Source organism: Lissotriton vulgaris, chromosome 7, assembly GCF_964263255.1.
Source record: "Lissotriton vulgaris chromosome 7, aLisVul1.2, whole genome shotgun sequence".
NCBI classification, from domain to species: domain Eukaryota; kingdom Metazoa; phylum Chordata; class Amphibia; order Caudata; family Salamandridae; genus Lissotriton; species Lissotriton vulgaris.
The window spans coordinates 606,460,138-606,479,716 of record NC_141695.1 but is presented as its reverse complement, the minus strand read 5'-3'; the positions used below and the strand labels follow the sequence as shown (position 1 = coordinate 606,479,716).

At 48.1% G+C, this 19,579-nt stretch overlaps 1 protein-coding gene across 2 annotated transcripts in view; it reads left to right on the top strand.

Annotated features, from left to right (window-relative positions):
* Positions 1 to 19,579, top strand: part of SAP30BP (SAP30 binding protein) — a 323,666-nt gene that overhangs the window by 274,896 nt on the left and 29,191 nt on the right. For both annotated transcript variants that reach the window (XM_086930746.1, XM_086930745.1), the window contains one exon: positions 3,988 to 4,030. In XM_086930746.1, coding sequence (XP_086786872.1) covers positions 3,988 to 4,030 — 43 coding nt within the window. The remainder of the gene's footprint in view (positions 1 to 3,987; positions 4,031 to 19,579) is intronic.

Here is a 19,579-nt window from a genome sequence, read left to right as displayed (position 1 = left end):
CTCCAACTTCGTAATCGAAACTAAACTTTTCTAAAGGCCAAAAGGCCTTCGGCGGTATTGTTCTCGCTTGGTACTTATTGACTCGATCGAACTTTCCATCTCAGACCGGTCGTCGACGCGGGCCGTTGGGCATTTTCGACGCCACATGAGCCTGCTATCGATGGAAAGGAGCCCGTTCAAAAGGTGCCCACAATGCCACTCCAAGTTCCCGCATACTGACAAATACTCAGTATGCAATGAAGTGCCTATCACCAGACCATAGAGAAGAAACCTGCCCAGCCTGAGCCCAATTCCGTTCGAAGAAATCCATCCGGATTCGACGGGCCGCTAGGCAAGAGATGCAGCGACAGGCTCCGGAACCAGACCACATCTTCGATGATGACCAAGAACTTCCAGAAGCGGCAGATTCAGACCTAGAGATAGTCACCGTCGAGGACCAATCGGACTCGGATGACGAGATCCCACCGGGGCAAATCGTGAGTACACTGCCCCCGACACCGATGACCCCGTTACCGAAGGCACTGGTTGAGGCATCGCCTAAAGGCCTTAGCCAAGATCCAAAGAAGCATTCCGCAGCCCTGCCATCCGGCTCGGCTCCGAAACCAAAGACTAAGCCTTCAGAGACCCCAGGGCCGAGTAACGTTGCCCCTAAGAAGGTTCCAGAACCCAAAAAGGTCGTCAATCCGAACGGCGTTTAAATGAAATAGGCCGTACAGCCTAAGAGCGTCGACCCGAAGAAGGCCGTCGACCCGAAGAAGGTAGCTGAACCAAAGGGTGCCGACCCGAAGAAGGCCGTTGAGCCAAAAAAGGCCGCGCTGCCTAAGGCCGTCGACCCGAAGAAGGTCACCGACGCAAAGGGCGCCGTACCGAAGCCTGTGATACTGCCGGAGAAGGCTACCAAACCAAGGACAAGAGCTCCAAAAAGACTGGTCGATCCAACAAAAGACATCGACTCGACAAAGGACAGTCAACCGAAAAAGCCTGTCGAGCACAAGAAGCATATCGACCCTAAACACCCGGTTGATCCGCAATTACTCGTCGACCCGAACAAGGGGGCCGAACCGAAAAAAAGCAATAAGGCACCGAAAGTCGTCGAACCAAGAGAGGTTGTCAACCCGGAAGCAATAGTCGATCCACAATAGACTAAGCCAAAGAAGTCAAAGACACAGCCACGGACAGTGGAAGAAGAACTCTTCCATCCAGATCCATCAGACGACCAGGCAAAAATATACATAAACCCGGAGACTGGTAAAGTCACAATACTACACAGAAAAAAAAGAGACCATTGGACACGGGCTCTCATTCCCCCAATTCCTCTAAAGAAGAAGGACTTTGGGACTTCTCCGTCTAGACCCTTCATTCCTTTCTATCCTTCTATGCCTACTACGCCTTTTGCTCCTTACTCTCCTTCTCAGTCTGAGGACAATGAGGGCGACACAGGGGAAGATCCTCAATATGATTATAACTAGCCAGAGGATCCTAACCCTCAGAATGAACCATGGGCAGAGCCAACTGATCCATATGACACGTATCCCATCCCTGACGTCTCCTCATACCAAACAAAGCCGTCCCCTACTGACGACACCATTGTCTTCAACCAGCTAATTGATAGGGCAGCGCAGTACCACAACGTAGTTATGCACAATGACCCTATAGAAGAAGACTTTCTATTTGACACATTCCCTACTTCTGAGAAAAATGTCAGGACCCTTCCTATGCTAAAGGGAGTATGAAAACACGCGCCTGATATATTTAAAGATACAGCCAGGGCACACGTAATCAATCCCAGGATTGAAAAGAAATCTAGAGCAGCCCCTACAGACCCTACCTATATCAAAGGTCAGTTACCATTAGACTCACTGGTAGTAGCTAATGCACGCAAAAGGGCCAACTCACAGACGACAGGAGAGGCTCCTCCTCCTGATAAGGAGCCCAAATACTAGAGGCCTCTGGTAAAAGGGTAGCATCACAGGCCTCCAATTCATGGAGAATTGCAAATACACAATCTCTACTAGCTCGTTATGATAGCGCACACTATGACCAGCTTGAAGCCTTAATGCAGCACCTGCCTGAGCCTTTCAAAGCCCAAGCCAATGACCTCATACAGGAGGGAATATGTATTACAAATGCCTCCATCAAATGTGCGCTTGACTCAGCTGACACTGCAGCCAGGTCCATTAACACTAGCGTTCTACTACGACGACACGCATGGCTGCGTATTTAAGGCTTGAAGAATGAGGTGCAGTCCACCATTCTTTTTTTTAATAAAATTTTTATTTATTCAAGGTTTTAAGCAGAAGAAAAGGAGGAGAAAAAAAGGTGAGAAAAAGAAAGAGGATGAGAATAAAGGAACAGGCGACATTCCGCCATAAATCCCCACACAGGGGGTGCTGGAGAATATTGCTGCAGAAAAAAACAAAATTACATAAAGGGAGACGGCAACTAGCTGATGCTGTGCAAACGTCATTGTTCGCCAATCACCATCGATTGGAGGGAGCACCAACGTCTCAGCAGATAATCCAAAGGTCTCAAAAGTAGGAGGTGTCCCAACCAGGATCATAATTATATAGGAAGGCCGTGCAATCCGTCTTCACATGCCAATTTTGTCGCAACCAAAAGTAGATCAACAACCCCAACCCAACCCAACACCCCACCCATCCCACTTCCCCCCCAGCCCCCACCCTGTCCCTGGTGGTGGCGACAATCATTCACTCAAAACAACATCATAAAAGCAGGCGGTTAAATTTGGAAGAGATGTAATGCACGAAGAGCTGAGGGGCAAACCGCAGATGGCAAACCTCGAGACAGAAACCTAACCAAGGGTCCCCAGTTGAACATGAAGTTTTTAAAATTCCCCCCAAAAATATCTGACAGTCTCTCCATACTCAGTAGTCGCCATAACCGTGCGTGCCATAAAGAGATAGCTGGAGCTGTCGGGCTTTTCCAAGCGGCTGCCAAAGTCAATTTGGCCGCTCCCGCGGCACAGCCATATAATGCGTTTATCGGCCCTAGTCTGATGTTCCAACAGCGGGTCTCTAAGCCCCAACAGGACATACTCCATGGAATCCGGAATTGGATAGCCCATCACATCCTTAATGTGGGCTAGGATCTCGGACCAGAATGGTCAGATGGTGGGACAGTCCCACCAGATGTGGCGGAAGTCACCCAGCATACCGCAGCATCGCCAGCACTTATCTGAGGTTGTCGGAAATATCCGATGCAACTTGGATGGATATAGATACCAGTCAAATATAAGCTTCAGATGAGCCTCTCTAAGATCTGTTGAGTGATTATGTGCCGCTACATCTCGCCAAAGGCTTCTCCACTCATTGTCAGAAATGTCCCTACCCAATGCAGTCTCCCAGTGGTCCATGTATCGAGGTCGGGGGGGACACCGTGGTGTCTAGTAGTATTCCATAAATGAAGGAGATCGTCCCCTTCATGGTGGACGTGCGAAGAATAAAGGTTTCAAACTTCGTCAATGGTCTAGTAGCGGCATCCATCACCCCAGGTGACGTTGCCCAGTGTAGGAGTTGGAGGTGCCGAAAGCGCTCAGTGGGCAGAACTCCATAATCCCGCATACAGTTATGAAAGGTAAGAGGCGCCATACCATGAAACAGATGAGTAAGGGCTCTACAACCACCCTCTCTCCAGACACCAAAGGGTCCATCAGTCAGGGCCGGAGGAAAGGCCGGGTTGAAATGAATAGGAGTAAATGGGGACGGGAAGGTGGTCCACCGGTCGTCGCCACTGACCGTGTCCCAGACCTTCAACACCGTGCTGGTGGGAGTGCTAAAGTGGCATGCATTTACTCTGAACTCTGTTGTATTATTGTCTTAACAGTAACTTCTAAGCATTTTATTTTCTTACCTTGCAGCGGGCTAGCTGAAACCTTCACTTGAATCGCATAACAAGTCTTGCTTGCTGCCTCTGACTTTGTCGTTGCAGTCCAATTATTTAATGTGTACATTTTTCTTTGCCTTGCAGGAGTTTTCAGAGTCGGAAAAGAAGGACCCTCAGGAGCTTGTTGGTACGTTCATTGCGTTATAAACTTCTTTTTCATCTGGGCTCTGTTATGTGTGGCACAGAAAAGGTATTTTTTCCTCGACTGTCAGGTCTCCTGCAGTTTGATTGCAGCATTGTCTACCAGAAACAACTATTTTAATCTATCTCTGCCGCAGTGCTGATGGTGTAGTTCGTGAGCATTTCATGGTTATTCTGTGTAGCATTAGAAAATAACAATTTCACCCATGTACTGTCTCACAAGTCATAAACACGCTTTTGACTTTCACCTCCGCTGCGGAGCTCTTAAACGCCCAGTAACCCTCCTACCTTACCCCTTGCGCAGGGTAAGTTGGTTGCCTTTAAAAGTGGTGAGGCGGGTGAATTGCCCCTCTATTTTGCAAAATGAAACATCCCCTCCCTCCAAAGCTCCAAAGTAAATCACCCCTTCCTCCAAAAGCTCAAAATAAAATACCCCCTCCATCCAAAAGCCTAAAATGAAACTCCTCTCCATCCAAAAGTTTAAAAAAAACAAATAAAACCACTAGAATAACATTTTAAATAAGTAAAATAAGTAGTACTTATCACAGCGGCACAACGTCATTGGTGTTGCACTTCTGAATTTGCAGTCAGTTCCCCATACCAATCCAGACGCTGCTCTCATGCTGTTACCCAGCATGAGAAAAGTGCCCCTATTGCATGGAGCAGGCTGGCTGGACGCTCCTTCAGGCCTTCTAGGCCAGTGCTAGGTCTCCACCCAGCTGTCTAAGATGCAAGACAGCCGGCCAAAGTGACATGCACATGAAGCATCCAGCCAACCTCTGCTCCTGTCCCCTGCTGCCAATATGCAGTAGAAGACACACCCTGTATGTCTCTGGGGTCGGGGTCAGCTGGCTGCTGCAGTGCACACTTGCAAAAACAACAGTTTATGGACAGAATGCAGAACAATGTCATACATTCACCCCAGTACAGAGATCTGGGCCTAAATCCATCGTTTTTTTGCACTCCACACCACCCAGTTCAGACATGGCCATATGCAAATCAGCCTTGACCCGGTGCCTCATGGGAACAGTCCAGCCCGAATTGCCAAACCATGTCTTTCTGGACTGGAATCAAGCATCCTAGGACCGGTTTCTGGCTATCAGCCGTCTTCAGCCAGGATAGCTTGACTCCAGTGGTATGGAGAGCCTGGGACTCACGTCTGAGCATACCCATCCAACTCGGGGTGACAAATGCAAAAACAGTTGATGGACAGAATGCAGAACAATGTCATACATTCACCCCAGTACAGAGATCTGGGCCTAAATCCATTGTTTTCTTTGCACTCCACACCACCCCAGTTCAGACATGGCCATATGCAAATCAGCCTTGACCCTGTGCCTCACAGGCTCAAGGCTTATTTGCCTGGCTGAAGACGGCTGATAGCCAGAAACCGGTCCTAGGATGCTTGATTCCGGTCCAGGAAAGACATGGTTTGCAAGTTCGGGCTGGACTGTTCCCATGAGGCACAGGGTCAAGGCTCATTTGCATATGGCCATGTCTGAACTGGGGTGGTGTGGAGTGCAAAAAAACGATGGATTTAGGCCCAGATCTCTGTACTGGGGTGAATGTATGACATTGTTTTGCATTCTGTCCATTAATTGTTGTTTTTGCATGCTGCAGTGCACACGTCAGAAAAATAAAATGGCAATGAAATCTTTCCATTGCCATTTTGTTTTTCCTGCATGGCTGGCAGCATGCAGGGGGCAAAGCTCCCCGCCCTCGTGCAGAAAACGCTATTGCCCTTGCATCCCTAAGCACCGCTCCTTCATTATCTTCACATTTTGTAGGAAAAGAAGTGCAGTAGAAATTGTAGGATGAAGAGTCGAAGGATTTTAAGGTAATGTAATATTCCTGTTCTCTCAAGAGGCAGTGGTGCCGTACCCTGAGTTAAGCAAGTGGGTATTTAGCCGACAGGCAAATGAAATTATTTAGTCCCGGAGAGAAGAATTGTTTGTACTTTGCTTATCACATGGCAAGCAGGTTGAGAGAACCTGGTCCATTTTTGTGGTCTTGTTGTAAGGTGTTGCTGGTCCCGAGTAGAGCTTCATGGCGATAGAGATTTTCGCACAATGTCTGTCTGTGATGAAGTTAGATCAAATATGCCACCAACAGTGTGTGTTTTGGGACCTTTACAGTTTGCGTCTGGTCTCTGCAGTAAGTCCAGAATAGACTGCATTGCTGTAACCCAGACAAAACATTATCGTAGCTGGAACCAAAGCAATTCTGCAAGGCAAGACGGGCGGGGAGAGGGTGGGCACTCACAATGACTTGACCTGAAGGATGGCAAAGGAGGAGTCTGCGTCAAATGCAACCTTTACGTTTCACATGCTTTCTGCACCAGTGTGGGGGAATGTTTTTTAAAGCCAGACAAATCAATTGCAAGACTACTTCGGTCAGTTTTTCACTCCAGTAGTAAAAACTCCGTCTTGGAGGCATTTATAAAATGTTAATTCTGCTGCATGCATTGGTGACTCTGAGAGAGTTAGTTGGTGAGTTGCAGCTTCTATATCTTTTTGTTGATCTTGGTGTTGTGAACATAAATGTAGAAACATACATTAGGTTGTTCCAGGATGAGAACTATGAGGGTCTTAAGGGTAGACAGAACTTGTCACTTTGTACACTTGAATTATGATGGGCAAAAGAGACCAGGCAATTGGGAAGACTTCCTGATGAGATGTCATCTTGTTGGGAATCATTTGTCTTCCTGATGGACGTTCGTGCATCGCAATGTGATTGAGGTCAGCGTTTTAAGTATGATGAGGAGATTGGGGAGGGTGTTGCCACTGTCTGTAGATCTAAAGTGTGTACTAATAAAGTATTTCCAGCTCCAGATATGTACAATTGGCAGAATGTTTAAAAAAAAAAATGAAAACGCCACAGTCACAAGGACTACTAACAAAGGCAATCGTTTTTTCTAAGATGAGATACAGGACTAATTATCCACCTTAATTCAAGCCAGGTTTCACGGAAAACAGTCAAGGTATGTAATTGATTCTAATAACCCCAAGTAAGCAAGTGCTGTGAGTCCAAAAATCCTTTTATGGTCTCTATTTTAGAGAAGAAACTTTACAGGAGCTACAAAATGGACAACCAATATAGGATGTTACTGTGTCCAGGGCTTCTTATCTTATTTTCCGACTTTAAGTAATCTGGGAGGCTTTAAGTAATAAGAGAGCGGTTTGTTGCATTCACGATCTCCCCTGTAGATAAAGTATAAACCTAATCTTACACTTGGCTAAATGCAACATGAAGAGAAGACCGTTATCTCCAGGCCAATTTCTGCATTTCTTTGATGTGACTTACCGAATGTTGTAAAGACAATAATACAAATTTATCAGTTAAACGTTTGTAGTTTTAGTAAATGTCTCCTGAGCTGAACATATTGAATTTATGGATATGTTATGTCTAAATTACCAAAGGTTGACCTGTTTAATTGCCTATACTTTTTGGGGCACATTCATCCGGACCAAAGGACAGTAAAGCCCACAGAGGGTGTCTCCCAAATGCAGATAGTGCGGAGTGGCAAAAAAGAAACCGGACCAGTATAATTGCATAAGTATTAAAACCAATGAAAGCATTGGAGTCTGGAGTTCCTGACCCCATATGTGGCCATTCCTACCGGCTTCACCTGTATTAAGAAGCATTTACAATGCAACAGTCTCGCCTTTGCAAAAGTTAGAGCTATTGGCATTGTAAATGACAACATTTTTATTTATGTGTTGGTTTTGAAAACAGATAAATAAATGACATTGTCATTTACAATGCCTATAGCTTAATCTCTCGCAAATGCAAGACCTATTACATTTGTACCCACACACACACAGAGCCACACACACACAGCCACACACAGCCACACACACACACAGCCACACACACAGAGCCACACACACAGCCACACACACACACACAGCCACACACACACACAGAGCCACACACACACACAGAGCCACACACACACAGCCACACACAGACAGAGCCACACACAGCCACACACACACAGAGCCACACACACAGAGCCACACACACAGAGCCACACACACAGAGCCACACACACAGAGCCACACACACACAGAGCCACACACACACAGAGCCACACACACACAGAGCCACACACACACAGAGCCACACACACACAGAGCCACACACACACAGCCACACACACAGCCACACACACACAGCCACACACACACACAGAGCCACACACACACAGAGCCACACACACACAGAGCCACACACGCAGAGCCACACACACACAGCCACACACACAGAGCCACACACACACAGCCACACACACACAGAGCCACACACACACAGAGCCACACACACACAGAGCCACACACACACAGAGCCACACACACAGAGCCACACACACACACAGAGCCACACACACACACAGAGCCACACACACACACAGAGCCACACACACACACAGAGCCACACACACACAGAGAGCCACACACACACACACAGCCACACACACACACACACACACACACAGAGACACACACACACACACACACACACAGAGACACACACACACACACAGAGACACACACACACACACAGCCACACACACACACAAACACAGCCACACACACACAGCCACACACACACAGCGCCACACGCACACACAGCCACACGCACACACAGCCACACGCACACAGAGCCACACACAAAGCCTCACACACAGCCACACACACAGCCACACACACAGCCACACACAGCCACACACAGCCACACACACAGCCACACACACAGCCACACACACCCACACAGAGCCACACACACACACACAGCCACACACACACACACAGCAACACACACACAGCCACACACACAGATCCATACACACAAATTCATACACACACAGATTCATACACACACAGATTCATACACACACAGATTCATACACACACAGATCCATACACACACAGATCCATACACACACAGATCCATACACACACAGATCCATACACAGACAGATCCATACACACACAGATCCATACACACACAGATCCATACACACACAGATCCATACACACACAGATCCACACACACAGAGAGCCACACACAGATCCACACACACACAGATCCACACACACACAGATCCACACACACACAGAGCCACACACAGAGCCACACACAGAGCCACACACAGAGCCACACACAGAGCCACACACAGAGCCACACACAGAGCCACACACAGAGCCACACACACAGAGCCACACACACAGAGCCACACACACAGAGCCACACACACAGAGCCACACACACAGAGCCACACACACAGAGCCACACACACAGAGCCACACACACAGAGCCACACACACAGAGCCACACACACACAGAGCCACACACACACAGAGCCACACACACACACACAGAGCCACACACACTCACACAGAGCCACACACACTCACACAGAGCCACACACACTCACACAGAGCCACACACACTCACACAGAGCCACACACTCTCACACAGAGCCACACACTCTCACACAGAGCCACACACTCACACAGAGCCACACACTCACACAGAGCCACACAGAGCCACACACACACACACACACAGAGCCACACACACACACACAGAGCCACACACACAGAGCCACACACACAGAGCCACACACACAGAGCCACACACACAGAGCCACACACACAGAGCCACACACACAGAGCCACACACAGAGCCACACACAGAGCCACACGCACAGAGCCACACACGCGCACAGAGCCACACACGCGCACAGAGCCACACACACAGAGCCACACACACAGAGCCACACACACAGAGCCACACACACAGAGCCACACACACAGAGCCACACACACAGAGCCACACACACAGAGCCACACACACACAGAGCCACACACACACAGAGCCACACACACAGAGCCACACACACACAGAGCCACACACACACAGAGCCACACACACTCACACAGAGCCACACACACTCACACAGAGCCACACACACTCACACAGAGCCACACACACTCACACAGAGCCACACACTCTCACACAGAGCCACACACTCACACAGAGCCACACACTCACACAGAGCCACACACTCACACAGAGCCACACACTCACACAGAGCCACACACTCACACAGAGCCACACAGAGCCACACACACACACACACAGAGCCACACACACACACACACAGAGCCACACACACACACAGAGCCACACACACAGAGCCACACACACAGAGCCACACACACAGAGCCACACACAGAGCCACACACACAGAGCCACACGCACAGAGCCACACACGCGCACAGAGCCACACACGCGCACAGAGCCACACACGCGCACAGAGCCACACACGCGCACAGAGCCACACGCGCGCACAGAGCCACACACAGAGCCACACACAGAGCCACACACACACACAGAGCCACACACACACACAGAGCCACACACACACACAGAGCCACACACACACACAGAGCCACACACACACACACACAGAGCCACACACACACACACACAGAGCCACACACACACACACACAGAGCCACACACACACACAGAGCCACACACACACACAGAGCCACACAGAGCCACACACACACACACAGAGCCACACACTCACACAGAGCCGCACAGAGCCACACACACACACACACACACACAGAGCCACACACACAGAGCCACACACACAGAGCCACACACACAGAGCCACACGCACAGAGCCACACACGCGCACAGAGCCACACACGCGCACAGAGCCACACACGCGCACAGAGCCACACACGCGCACAGAGCCACACACGTGCACAGAGCCACACACGCGCACAGAGCCACACACGCGCACAGCGCCACCCACGCGCACAGCGCCACCCACACACAACGCCACCCACACACAGCGCCACCCACACACAGCGCCACCCACACACAGCGCCACCCACACACAGCGCCACCCACACACAGCGCCACCCACACACAGCGCCACCCACACACAGCGCCACCCACACACAGCGCCACACACAGAGCCACATACACACACACACACACAGCCACTACACACAGCCACACACACAGCCACACACACAGCCACACAGCCACTACACACACAGAGCCACACACACACAGCCACACACACAGCCACACACACAGCCACACACACAGCCACACACACAGCCACACACACACAACCACACGCACACAGCCACACACACAGCCACACACACAGCCACACACACAGCCACACACACAGCCACACACACAGCCACACACACAGCCACACACACACAGCCACTCCCCGGGACGCGGCACAGCTGAGGCTCTGACGCAAGCAGCACATCTGCTTAGGGGTGGACCTGCATCCACCCAGTACAATAGTGTGGCGGCGGGAAACGCCACTGAGCGATACATCTGGGACAGGCGGGACTTCACCACAAGCATATAGGGGAGCCCACTAGTAATGCGCGCAGAGGGGTGTCTGTAGCACAGCAGGGAGAGCACTAGTAATACGCACGGCGGGGTGTCCATTTCCACCCAACCCACCGCCCCCATTTTGGCCTCTTTATACGTAGACGATAGGAATCACCTTTATGGTCAAACATTTAAAAAGATAACATGTCAAGGGTATTAAGTTTGCTGTGCACTGTCCGTGACCTGGCCAAAGAGGGCATGAAAGAACTGAAGAGTCATAAATTCAAACCTGTTCCGAATAAGGCCTTCAAAATATGTTTGTCCCAGGGCCACCTGAATCCTTAAAATGTTCTTGCCCAGGCAGACCGCAGTCACCCTTGCCCCCTTCCTGGCGATACTGGTGGGGGACAGCAGGGGAGCAGCGGCCCAGCCAAGATAACATACCTCCTTCGCATCAGTCATCAGTTTGCATTTTCCTGCTTTTTGATCAGACACGGACATGGCAATATCCCCTTACAGTAGCTGGGGGGCACGTTCAAGACATCTGCGGCTCATAGGGAGTGCTGTCTGTGTGCAGCACAGCCTTCCGAGCCACCCGCTACTGTAATGTGCATGTTATAAAACATTCCGTTTCTCTTTTTATTTATAGGAAAGGCATTAAATATACGGCAGAATAATATGGAATGCTGCAATAATAATTATAATAATGGTTTTAAGTTGACATTTCTTGTATGCACACAAGTACAGCATGTCAGTTGAATCTATAGCCTCAAACACAACAATTGCGTTTCTATTGGCGGCAAATGGTTAATACTTTGCTTTGACCTCCGATCCCGGTGTTTCATAACGTCACCTGCGAAGCCCCTGTACCCCTCCTTGGGCTCGGTCTGCTCACATTTCCGCCAAATTGACTTTGGAAGAGTTTGTTTACCTCAAGGATGCCTCTTCTAGTCTTGTGTTGCTGGAATGCCCCCTGTTCTCCTTAGAGAGATGTACATTAATAAAAGAGGAAAACTGGTCCCTGCCCTTCTCTCACACTGCGTCACTGCTTTTTGTGAAGCGCCTCGACACCTTCGGGTAAAGTGTGCGCTATATAAAAACGCATAAAATAAATAAACTGCCTGACGGCGGTGCCCCCCCAACAATCTACCGTGTGCGGTATGCTGTTCCTCCCTGTTAGTCTCCTCGCCGCCCCTCCCCCTTCTCTCTATCCGCCTCATTGCTTTATTCGTAAAGTACCTCCTCATGTACCCCATCCCACACGCTCTCCTCCTAGAGCCCGGTTTCCATGCAGCCATTGAAGGAAGGGGCACTGCTTGGTGTCCTGCAGGAGGAGCCGCTCCCTCGGTCAGTGCTCCGGGCTGTTTGCATCGCGCCTCTAAATGCTTTTTTGCCACTTATAGAATTTAATCAGCCACTATCCTGCGCATCTCCCATAAGCCTAGCGCGGGCGAGGCAGTAGGAGAACATTTATGCACTGTGGTTAAAAACGTGTGGTTATGTATATCTTCATTTAAAATAGTGAGGCTTGCAGCACGTTTGAATAATTTCGTAATTGTTCTCGTGGTCCAGAGTTCCTATCGTCAGTGTGAAAGAGGCTCCTTTCCTGAAGGCGGGCCATGGCGTGGTGCATGCTGGGTACATGCAGTAGGTTCACCAGATAGACAAATCCTTCATTGCACTTCCTGTGCTTAGAAGCGGTGAGATGGTTAACAACTGGGGGGGCCCTTAGTCAGTCCAGAGTTACCACCGAATGTGATTACAGGCTGCTAATCTTCAACATGTCTATTCAATTATTTCCATAATCCTTGCATGTGTGCATAAAAAACCATTACTGTAATACGATAAAAAAATATATTATGCATATAAAAAAAATTACGCTTGGAAGTTTCAGTGACAGTTCAGTTGTGAGTCTGCAAACCTCCCTTTTCAAGATGGAGGGCAGGAGTTACAGTTACAATGTACTTCCTCTCTAAAGATGATGCTCACGCTGAAGTGCTTCAGCTATAACAACCTCTCGCCATCTCTAAGCCCCATCCTTTTCAGACTGGGCTCCCGGACTTGTAAACAATGTCCAGAGTGACAATCTAGTGCCTTACTTACGGCTGGGAGCATGCAGAACTTGACTCAAATCCCAGTTTGGTACTTGACCAAAAAGTGTATGATTTTGGGCAAATTTAACCTGAAATTTCCAGCATGTAGTTAAATATACTAAACTATGGTACAGATTTCCCGTTCCTCGCCATTAATGCACATGTTCTGTAATCTGAGCCTCATCTAACCACACACCATACTAGTCAACGGGCGATTTTAGAGTCTCTCCTGCTACAATAAAAACGTTCTCTGTTGTGTACTTGTGTTGTCAGTGCTACTACACACAACAATAAATAGGGATAAATACACCTACAGCCTGTATCGAGAGCGAAAATTCCACAATATTTTTTCGTAAGTGAAATTGTTTAATGGACGGACTTCACCTTTCGCAAAATGTTTCTCTCCGTGCTGACAGTGGCCCTAACCAAGACTGGTCTTTGGAAGACTACTTGTAATCAGGAAGTAAAAGTACCATAATAGCGCTGTGAGGCCATAAGCATGTCTAATATCAGTATGGTAGCATTATAACATGACACATATTCAACGCCAGTCATCTTCCATTCTACCCCTCCGCCATGGCCCTCACAGATCCCCTCCTGCATCAGCAGGAGGCGGACACGGATCCTCGCGAGTCAGTGGGGGCCGAGGCGGCGGTGAGACAGCCCATCTTGTCAAGGCCACTCCCAGCGAAGATTGACACCACCCACTCACAGCCATCAGCAGACACAGCGTTGATGGGATGGGACTCGTAGGCAAAGTGTGATTTTTATTAAAGTCACTTTCGATCTAACCTCAGACCACTGCCGTCCACACAGCGGTACCTCCGTTACGGAATCAGGCTCTTTAAGTTTTGACGGCAACAAGAAATTATGAGGAGTGTAGCGCCTCTACCCTTGTTAGCAGTTTGCAAATTGAATATAAAAACAGAACGTTTATGTGCCCCACAGACATAAAAGAAAATTCACATTTGCAAGCTGGTAACATATAATTGAAAAAGCACATCCACATTGCTTCACTTGCACGGATAGCTACATAAATTTTATGCGTTTTTATATAGCGCAGACTTTACCCGAACTGATGTCGAAGCGCTCCACAAAAGACTAGAGACTGGGGGGGCGTGTTTTTCTTTCTCCCCTCTTTTCCATTGGCTGGAATGTAAACAACGGGCGTGTTTTTGACTTGTTGTTTACATTCCAGCCAATGGAAAGAGAAGAGAAAGAAACGAAAAAAACACGCCCCCCAATCCGAAAAAGATGGGGCTTAGAGCGAGAGAATGACGTCACTGAGACCTTCTCCAATGGCTGGCCGCTGTTTAGGAGGCCAGCCAATGGAGAAGAGGGGCGGGGTTTACCCTCGCTACTCAGTCATTAATTCTCGCCAGCGAGACTGAGCATGTGCGCAGCCTACTCTAGCCGAGACCTAAAAACGGGGCTTGAACAAGTGAAATCCTACATACAGCACAACACTTGTCAATCAAATTCAATTCCCGTTTCACTCAGTGTCTTCTCTGTGTAGCGGTAGAAAAAGGAGGCTATAAGTTCAGGAACACTAATGATTCAATCATATTTTAGGAATACCAAACATAACCCAAAATGAAACAAGCGATGTCAATCATTCAAAAATGCAATGAGAAATCTTAACTACTAAAAGAGCTATCGCTTAGTCTGTATAATACTCCGTAACTACTAAATAATGCTTGAGTAAAATTGAAATAATACCATTTTATTATTTACAGTTTTTATAAAGTGCATAAGTCATCCAGACGGGATATCATGGTGCTTGTTTTGCTTCCTGTCATTTCTTTCATGTATTCATTGGTGCAGACACCAGCATTATTATATCTTAAACAACCATGTTAACTTCTTCCTGAACCCCAAATGGTCTTTAATGATACATATAACATTTTCCGCTCTACAGCTGCATGATGTGAAAATGAGCGGTTCTTTCTGTATTCACCTTGTTTTTGCCAGTGCAATATTCCGGGATCTCGCATCATGTTTAGGCTAGTAGAATTATACTCTGTCTTGCAAAATTATTAGGCCAGTTTTATATAATGCTTTTTGCACATGGCAGAATAGCTTAAACTTTGATCTTTGGCGCATTGGCAGCCAATTTAAAGTCTCCAGACAGGCAGATGCCGAACTATATCTGTCCTTTTTGCAGAGAGGTCTGGTTGCTGAAAGAGAATCTCACAGAACTTATTAAATAGCAAATATTTTCAGAGGAAAGGTAGATAAAAAGGCTGTAACTTTCAATGTTGGCAAAATGTAGCCAAGAAGGTGTAAGTACACAGTGTACTCTGCCTTCATTTCGCAGGGAAGTAATAATGCATGGCAAGGTGAACAATGTTGCATCAGCAATACAATTCCACTTTAGCATTTCATTTAGTCCAAACTTATCTGTGGCTTTGGTGAAGATCCTTTTCGCCTCTTTCATATGTAAGAGCCTGATGCAATGTATGAGTCACATATTGCAGAACTATTTTGGAAATTGGATGGGCAAATTGATGCTCTGTAGAAATGCCCAACCAGTTTTATGGTCGCTTTCAGATGCTCAATGTGTAATGCAACATAAATTACAGAGGCATTGAATCCTAGTAGTTATAAAAGTTGTGTTTTGGATTTTTTATATGTCTTTATTGGTTTATAGCAAAAAGTGTAACTCTGTGGGTATATGCTTGCTTCTGAACAACATGTGTGGTTTACAGTTACGTCAGTAATGCCATACTGCCACTTATCATGCATTACATATACAAGCCAAAAAGGGAAGTCAACACACTGTTGAGGCTCCCCATCGCAGTCTAGGGAATCTAGTAGGCTAAAATACCCGGTAACACAGCTCAATAGGTGAGTGCCATATATAGCGACAGCACGTGTACAAAATCTCCCGCATGCCCTGACACACTACTGGATTGACCTCTCCTGCAGTGTTGTGCACAGCCCAGGCTGTTTGTGAAATGTTAATTCAGTGTCACCAGCTTCTGGGAAGTTTCAACAAACTGTATTTTCTTCTATCAGAGAAGAAACTCCGTAGCACCTTCAATGTAGGTCGCATGGCACATTCCCTCGAAGTTGTTAATGGTTCAAGTACCGAACCAATACTTGCTACAATTTGGCGTCTGGTGGTGGAAGTTTTTTTGTAATCTTGGGAAGGATATACAACACCAAAATAAAAGTTTTTTGTGTTATCCATCCTGTACGACATTCAGTGGCACTGGAACTGACTTTGATTGACAAGTGGTGTGCTGTGTGGAGGATTTCGCTTGTTCAAGCACCCTTCCAATACAGGTGAACCTAGAATGGTTGGCCAGGTTTGAATTCAGGTATTTCAGACTCTTGCTTTCAGGAGTTTTATTGCTAATAGTTATTTAACTGGTTCGGTTTGTGTTTTGCCACTCAGAAGCGATTTCTGCCTGGTTTGTTTCTAGCTACATTTGGAGGATGGCCTCTGCGAGCTTTATTACTCTTTGGTCTCAATTAATATGCCAGACAGTTTGGACAGTGAAACTTGTCGACCTTTCATAACTTAGGCCTCAGCGTTTCCATGATGTTCATAATCACAGGAGATGAGACAATTATACAAACTACAGAATGTTCCTGATACTTTTTGTCTTTACCATTACACTATTCAATATTTCTCAGAGGACATCCACAAACTGCCCTTGAGATACAGGCCCCTTCCTTCCTGTCACACTTAGCCAAGTGTAAGGGTTAGTTTTGCAGCGTGAATCTTTCTGGATTCACTATGCTGTGCATTATTCCGCGGTCTAGTCGTTGGGTCCGGAATCGTAGTATTTTTTCTCCCTTTTTTCCGTGGCCCAGGTGGGCGTCGACGTCTCACCATTTGGTGTCCTCCCGCAACGTCGGCGTGCTTCCTCCGGAAGCTCCTACCTTTGGGCGCCATCTTTAGATTCTTTTTCCGCCGTTGGGTCTGGATTGTCACCGAAGAGTAAGAGTTCCAGAAGTTTTGGAAAGAAGAGGAGAAAAATAAGCAAAACGCCAAAAGGTGGAGTTTTTCATCGCACAACCTGAAACACATAGCCGGGATGACAAAGAGGGGGAGGAAGATAAAGAACTTTGACGCCCAACGGAGAATGCGCACACAGGGGGGCCCCCTCAGCGCAAGATGGACAATACCCGATTCAAATTTTGACGTAATTGCCACCACAAGTACGCGCAGAAGGACCAGCACCCAGTCTGCAACCTCTGCCTCCCAATCAACCACGAAAGCAAGGATTGCGACGCCTACTTGGGGCAAGAAAAACCTCAGTCACTTCGGGACTTGGGCTTCTCCAGCGGAGAAGAGGACAACATCGCTGAGGGACCAGAGGACTACATAGTCGCAGAAACCAATAAGAAGTCGACAAAAGAGCTAAGAGACGTCGGCCCTCAAAGCCCCAACAGACTCTCGAAAAAGTGACTTAAAGTCCTTGAAAGGAGCACTGGAGTTGAAGCAATCGACGACCACAGCTGCGTCCACGGACAAACAGCTCAGCGGATTCTTCGAATAGGACACCCAGCCGGCGAAAGCTCTAGACAAACCTAGGTCGCCGAAGCACGGACCCGAAAAGTCGCGCTCAACGCCGAAGGAAAAAGAGCTGAAGGCGACTTCGACGTCCACATAGACGACCTCGAAGAGAAGTGCCAAAACTCTTGATGCCGAACAAGCGGCCGAAATGGAGAGAAAGAAGAGCATGCTCGAGGCCGAAATAAACAGTATTCTCCAGAGAAAAAAAGGCTTCGGCGAACAGATGAGCATATACACCATCCCTTCAAAGCCTTCAACTGAAGTAGAAATAGAAGTCGAAGAAGATTTAGACGCCGCCAATCTGCCGAAAACTCCAGAACCAGCAGAGCAACAGTACGAAGAGGGCCTGTACTACTACGGAGGAGAAGGCGAGGATGATCAACAAACAAACTTAGGCTAGACATCCTCAGAGGCGCAGGACATCGATGCCGAAAACCCGGAGGAGGACGTAGTCCTATCCGTCGAGGCCTTCGCCGCCAAACGACATTGGCATCTACAACATGGTCATCAAGAGCGCTGCAGAAACATATGGGGTCAAATTAGAAGAAGAGAAACCAAAGGCTTGTTTACTCTTGGGGACCCTGCTCCCCACTCATACTAGGCGCCAATTCCTACCCATGCTACCAAGTGTACTGGACCAGGGCAGGGAAGCTTTCAAGGAGCCAGCAACCTCCAGATCGGTCACTCCCAGAACAGAGAAAAAATGTAAAAATTCCTCGAAGGATCCAGCATATATCCAGGGATCCGTACCAGCTGACTCCATTAGAACGTCGACTGTCAGAAAGAGGGCCAACATTCCCACATACTCTGGGCAACCTCCTGACAAGGAGAGTAAGAGAATAGACCTCAAAATAGAGGAATGCAGCAATCTACTGGCGCATTGCGAACTCCAATGCCCTAATAAATAGACATGCGTACCAAGATTGGGATGAGGCCGGCCAGCTGCTCAAAAATCTTCAAGCAGAGGGCAAAACACCTGGTGGATGAAGGCAAAAACATGGCTAACACCTGCCTGAAGTCGGCCCTGGATGCAGCAGACCCATCCGGAAGGCTGATGATGATTGGAGTGACGGAGAGAAGGCATACCTGGCTGAGGATCTCCGGTTTCAAGCCGGAAGTCCAGAACAATATTCTGAACATAACCTTCAATGGGGAACAACTGTTCGGAACACCAGTGGACGAGAAGCTGACACAGCTCAAAAAGGATCATGAAACTGCAAGGTCCATGGGAGCCCTGCAGTTCAGAGGGATGAGAAGGGGCACCCCCTCAAGGAGGCCGAACGGCAGAGGAGGGAGCCAGCCGGGAACATCGCACCAGGCTTTCCAGCAAACTTATCAGGGAAACAGCTAGGCACAGCAGGGTCAGCAACAACAGAGCTGACAGTACCAGTTCAGGGGCCAGTCCTTAAGGGGGCGACTGAACGGACGAGGACAAACGAGAAGAGCGGGACAGCAACCCACCTCCAAGTAACTCCGCTGTATCGATCGTGCCCACCTCCACAACAGGGGTGGCACAAGAAAAGACTAA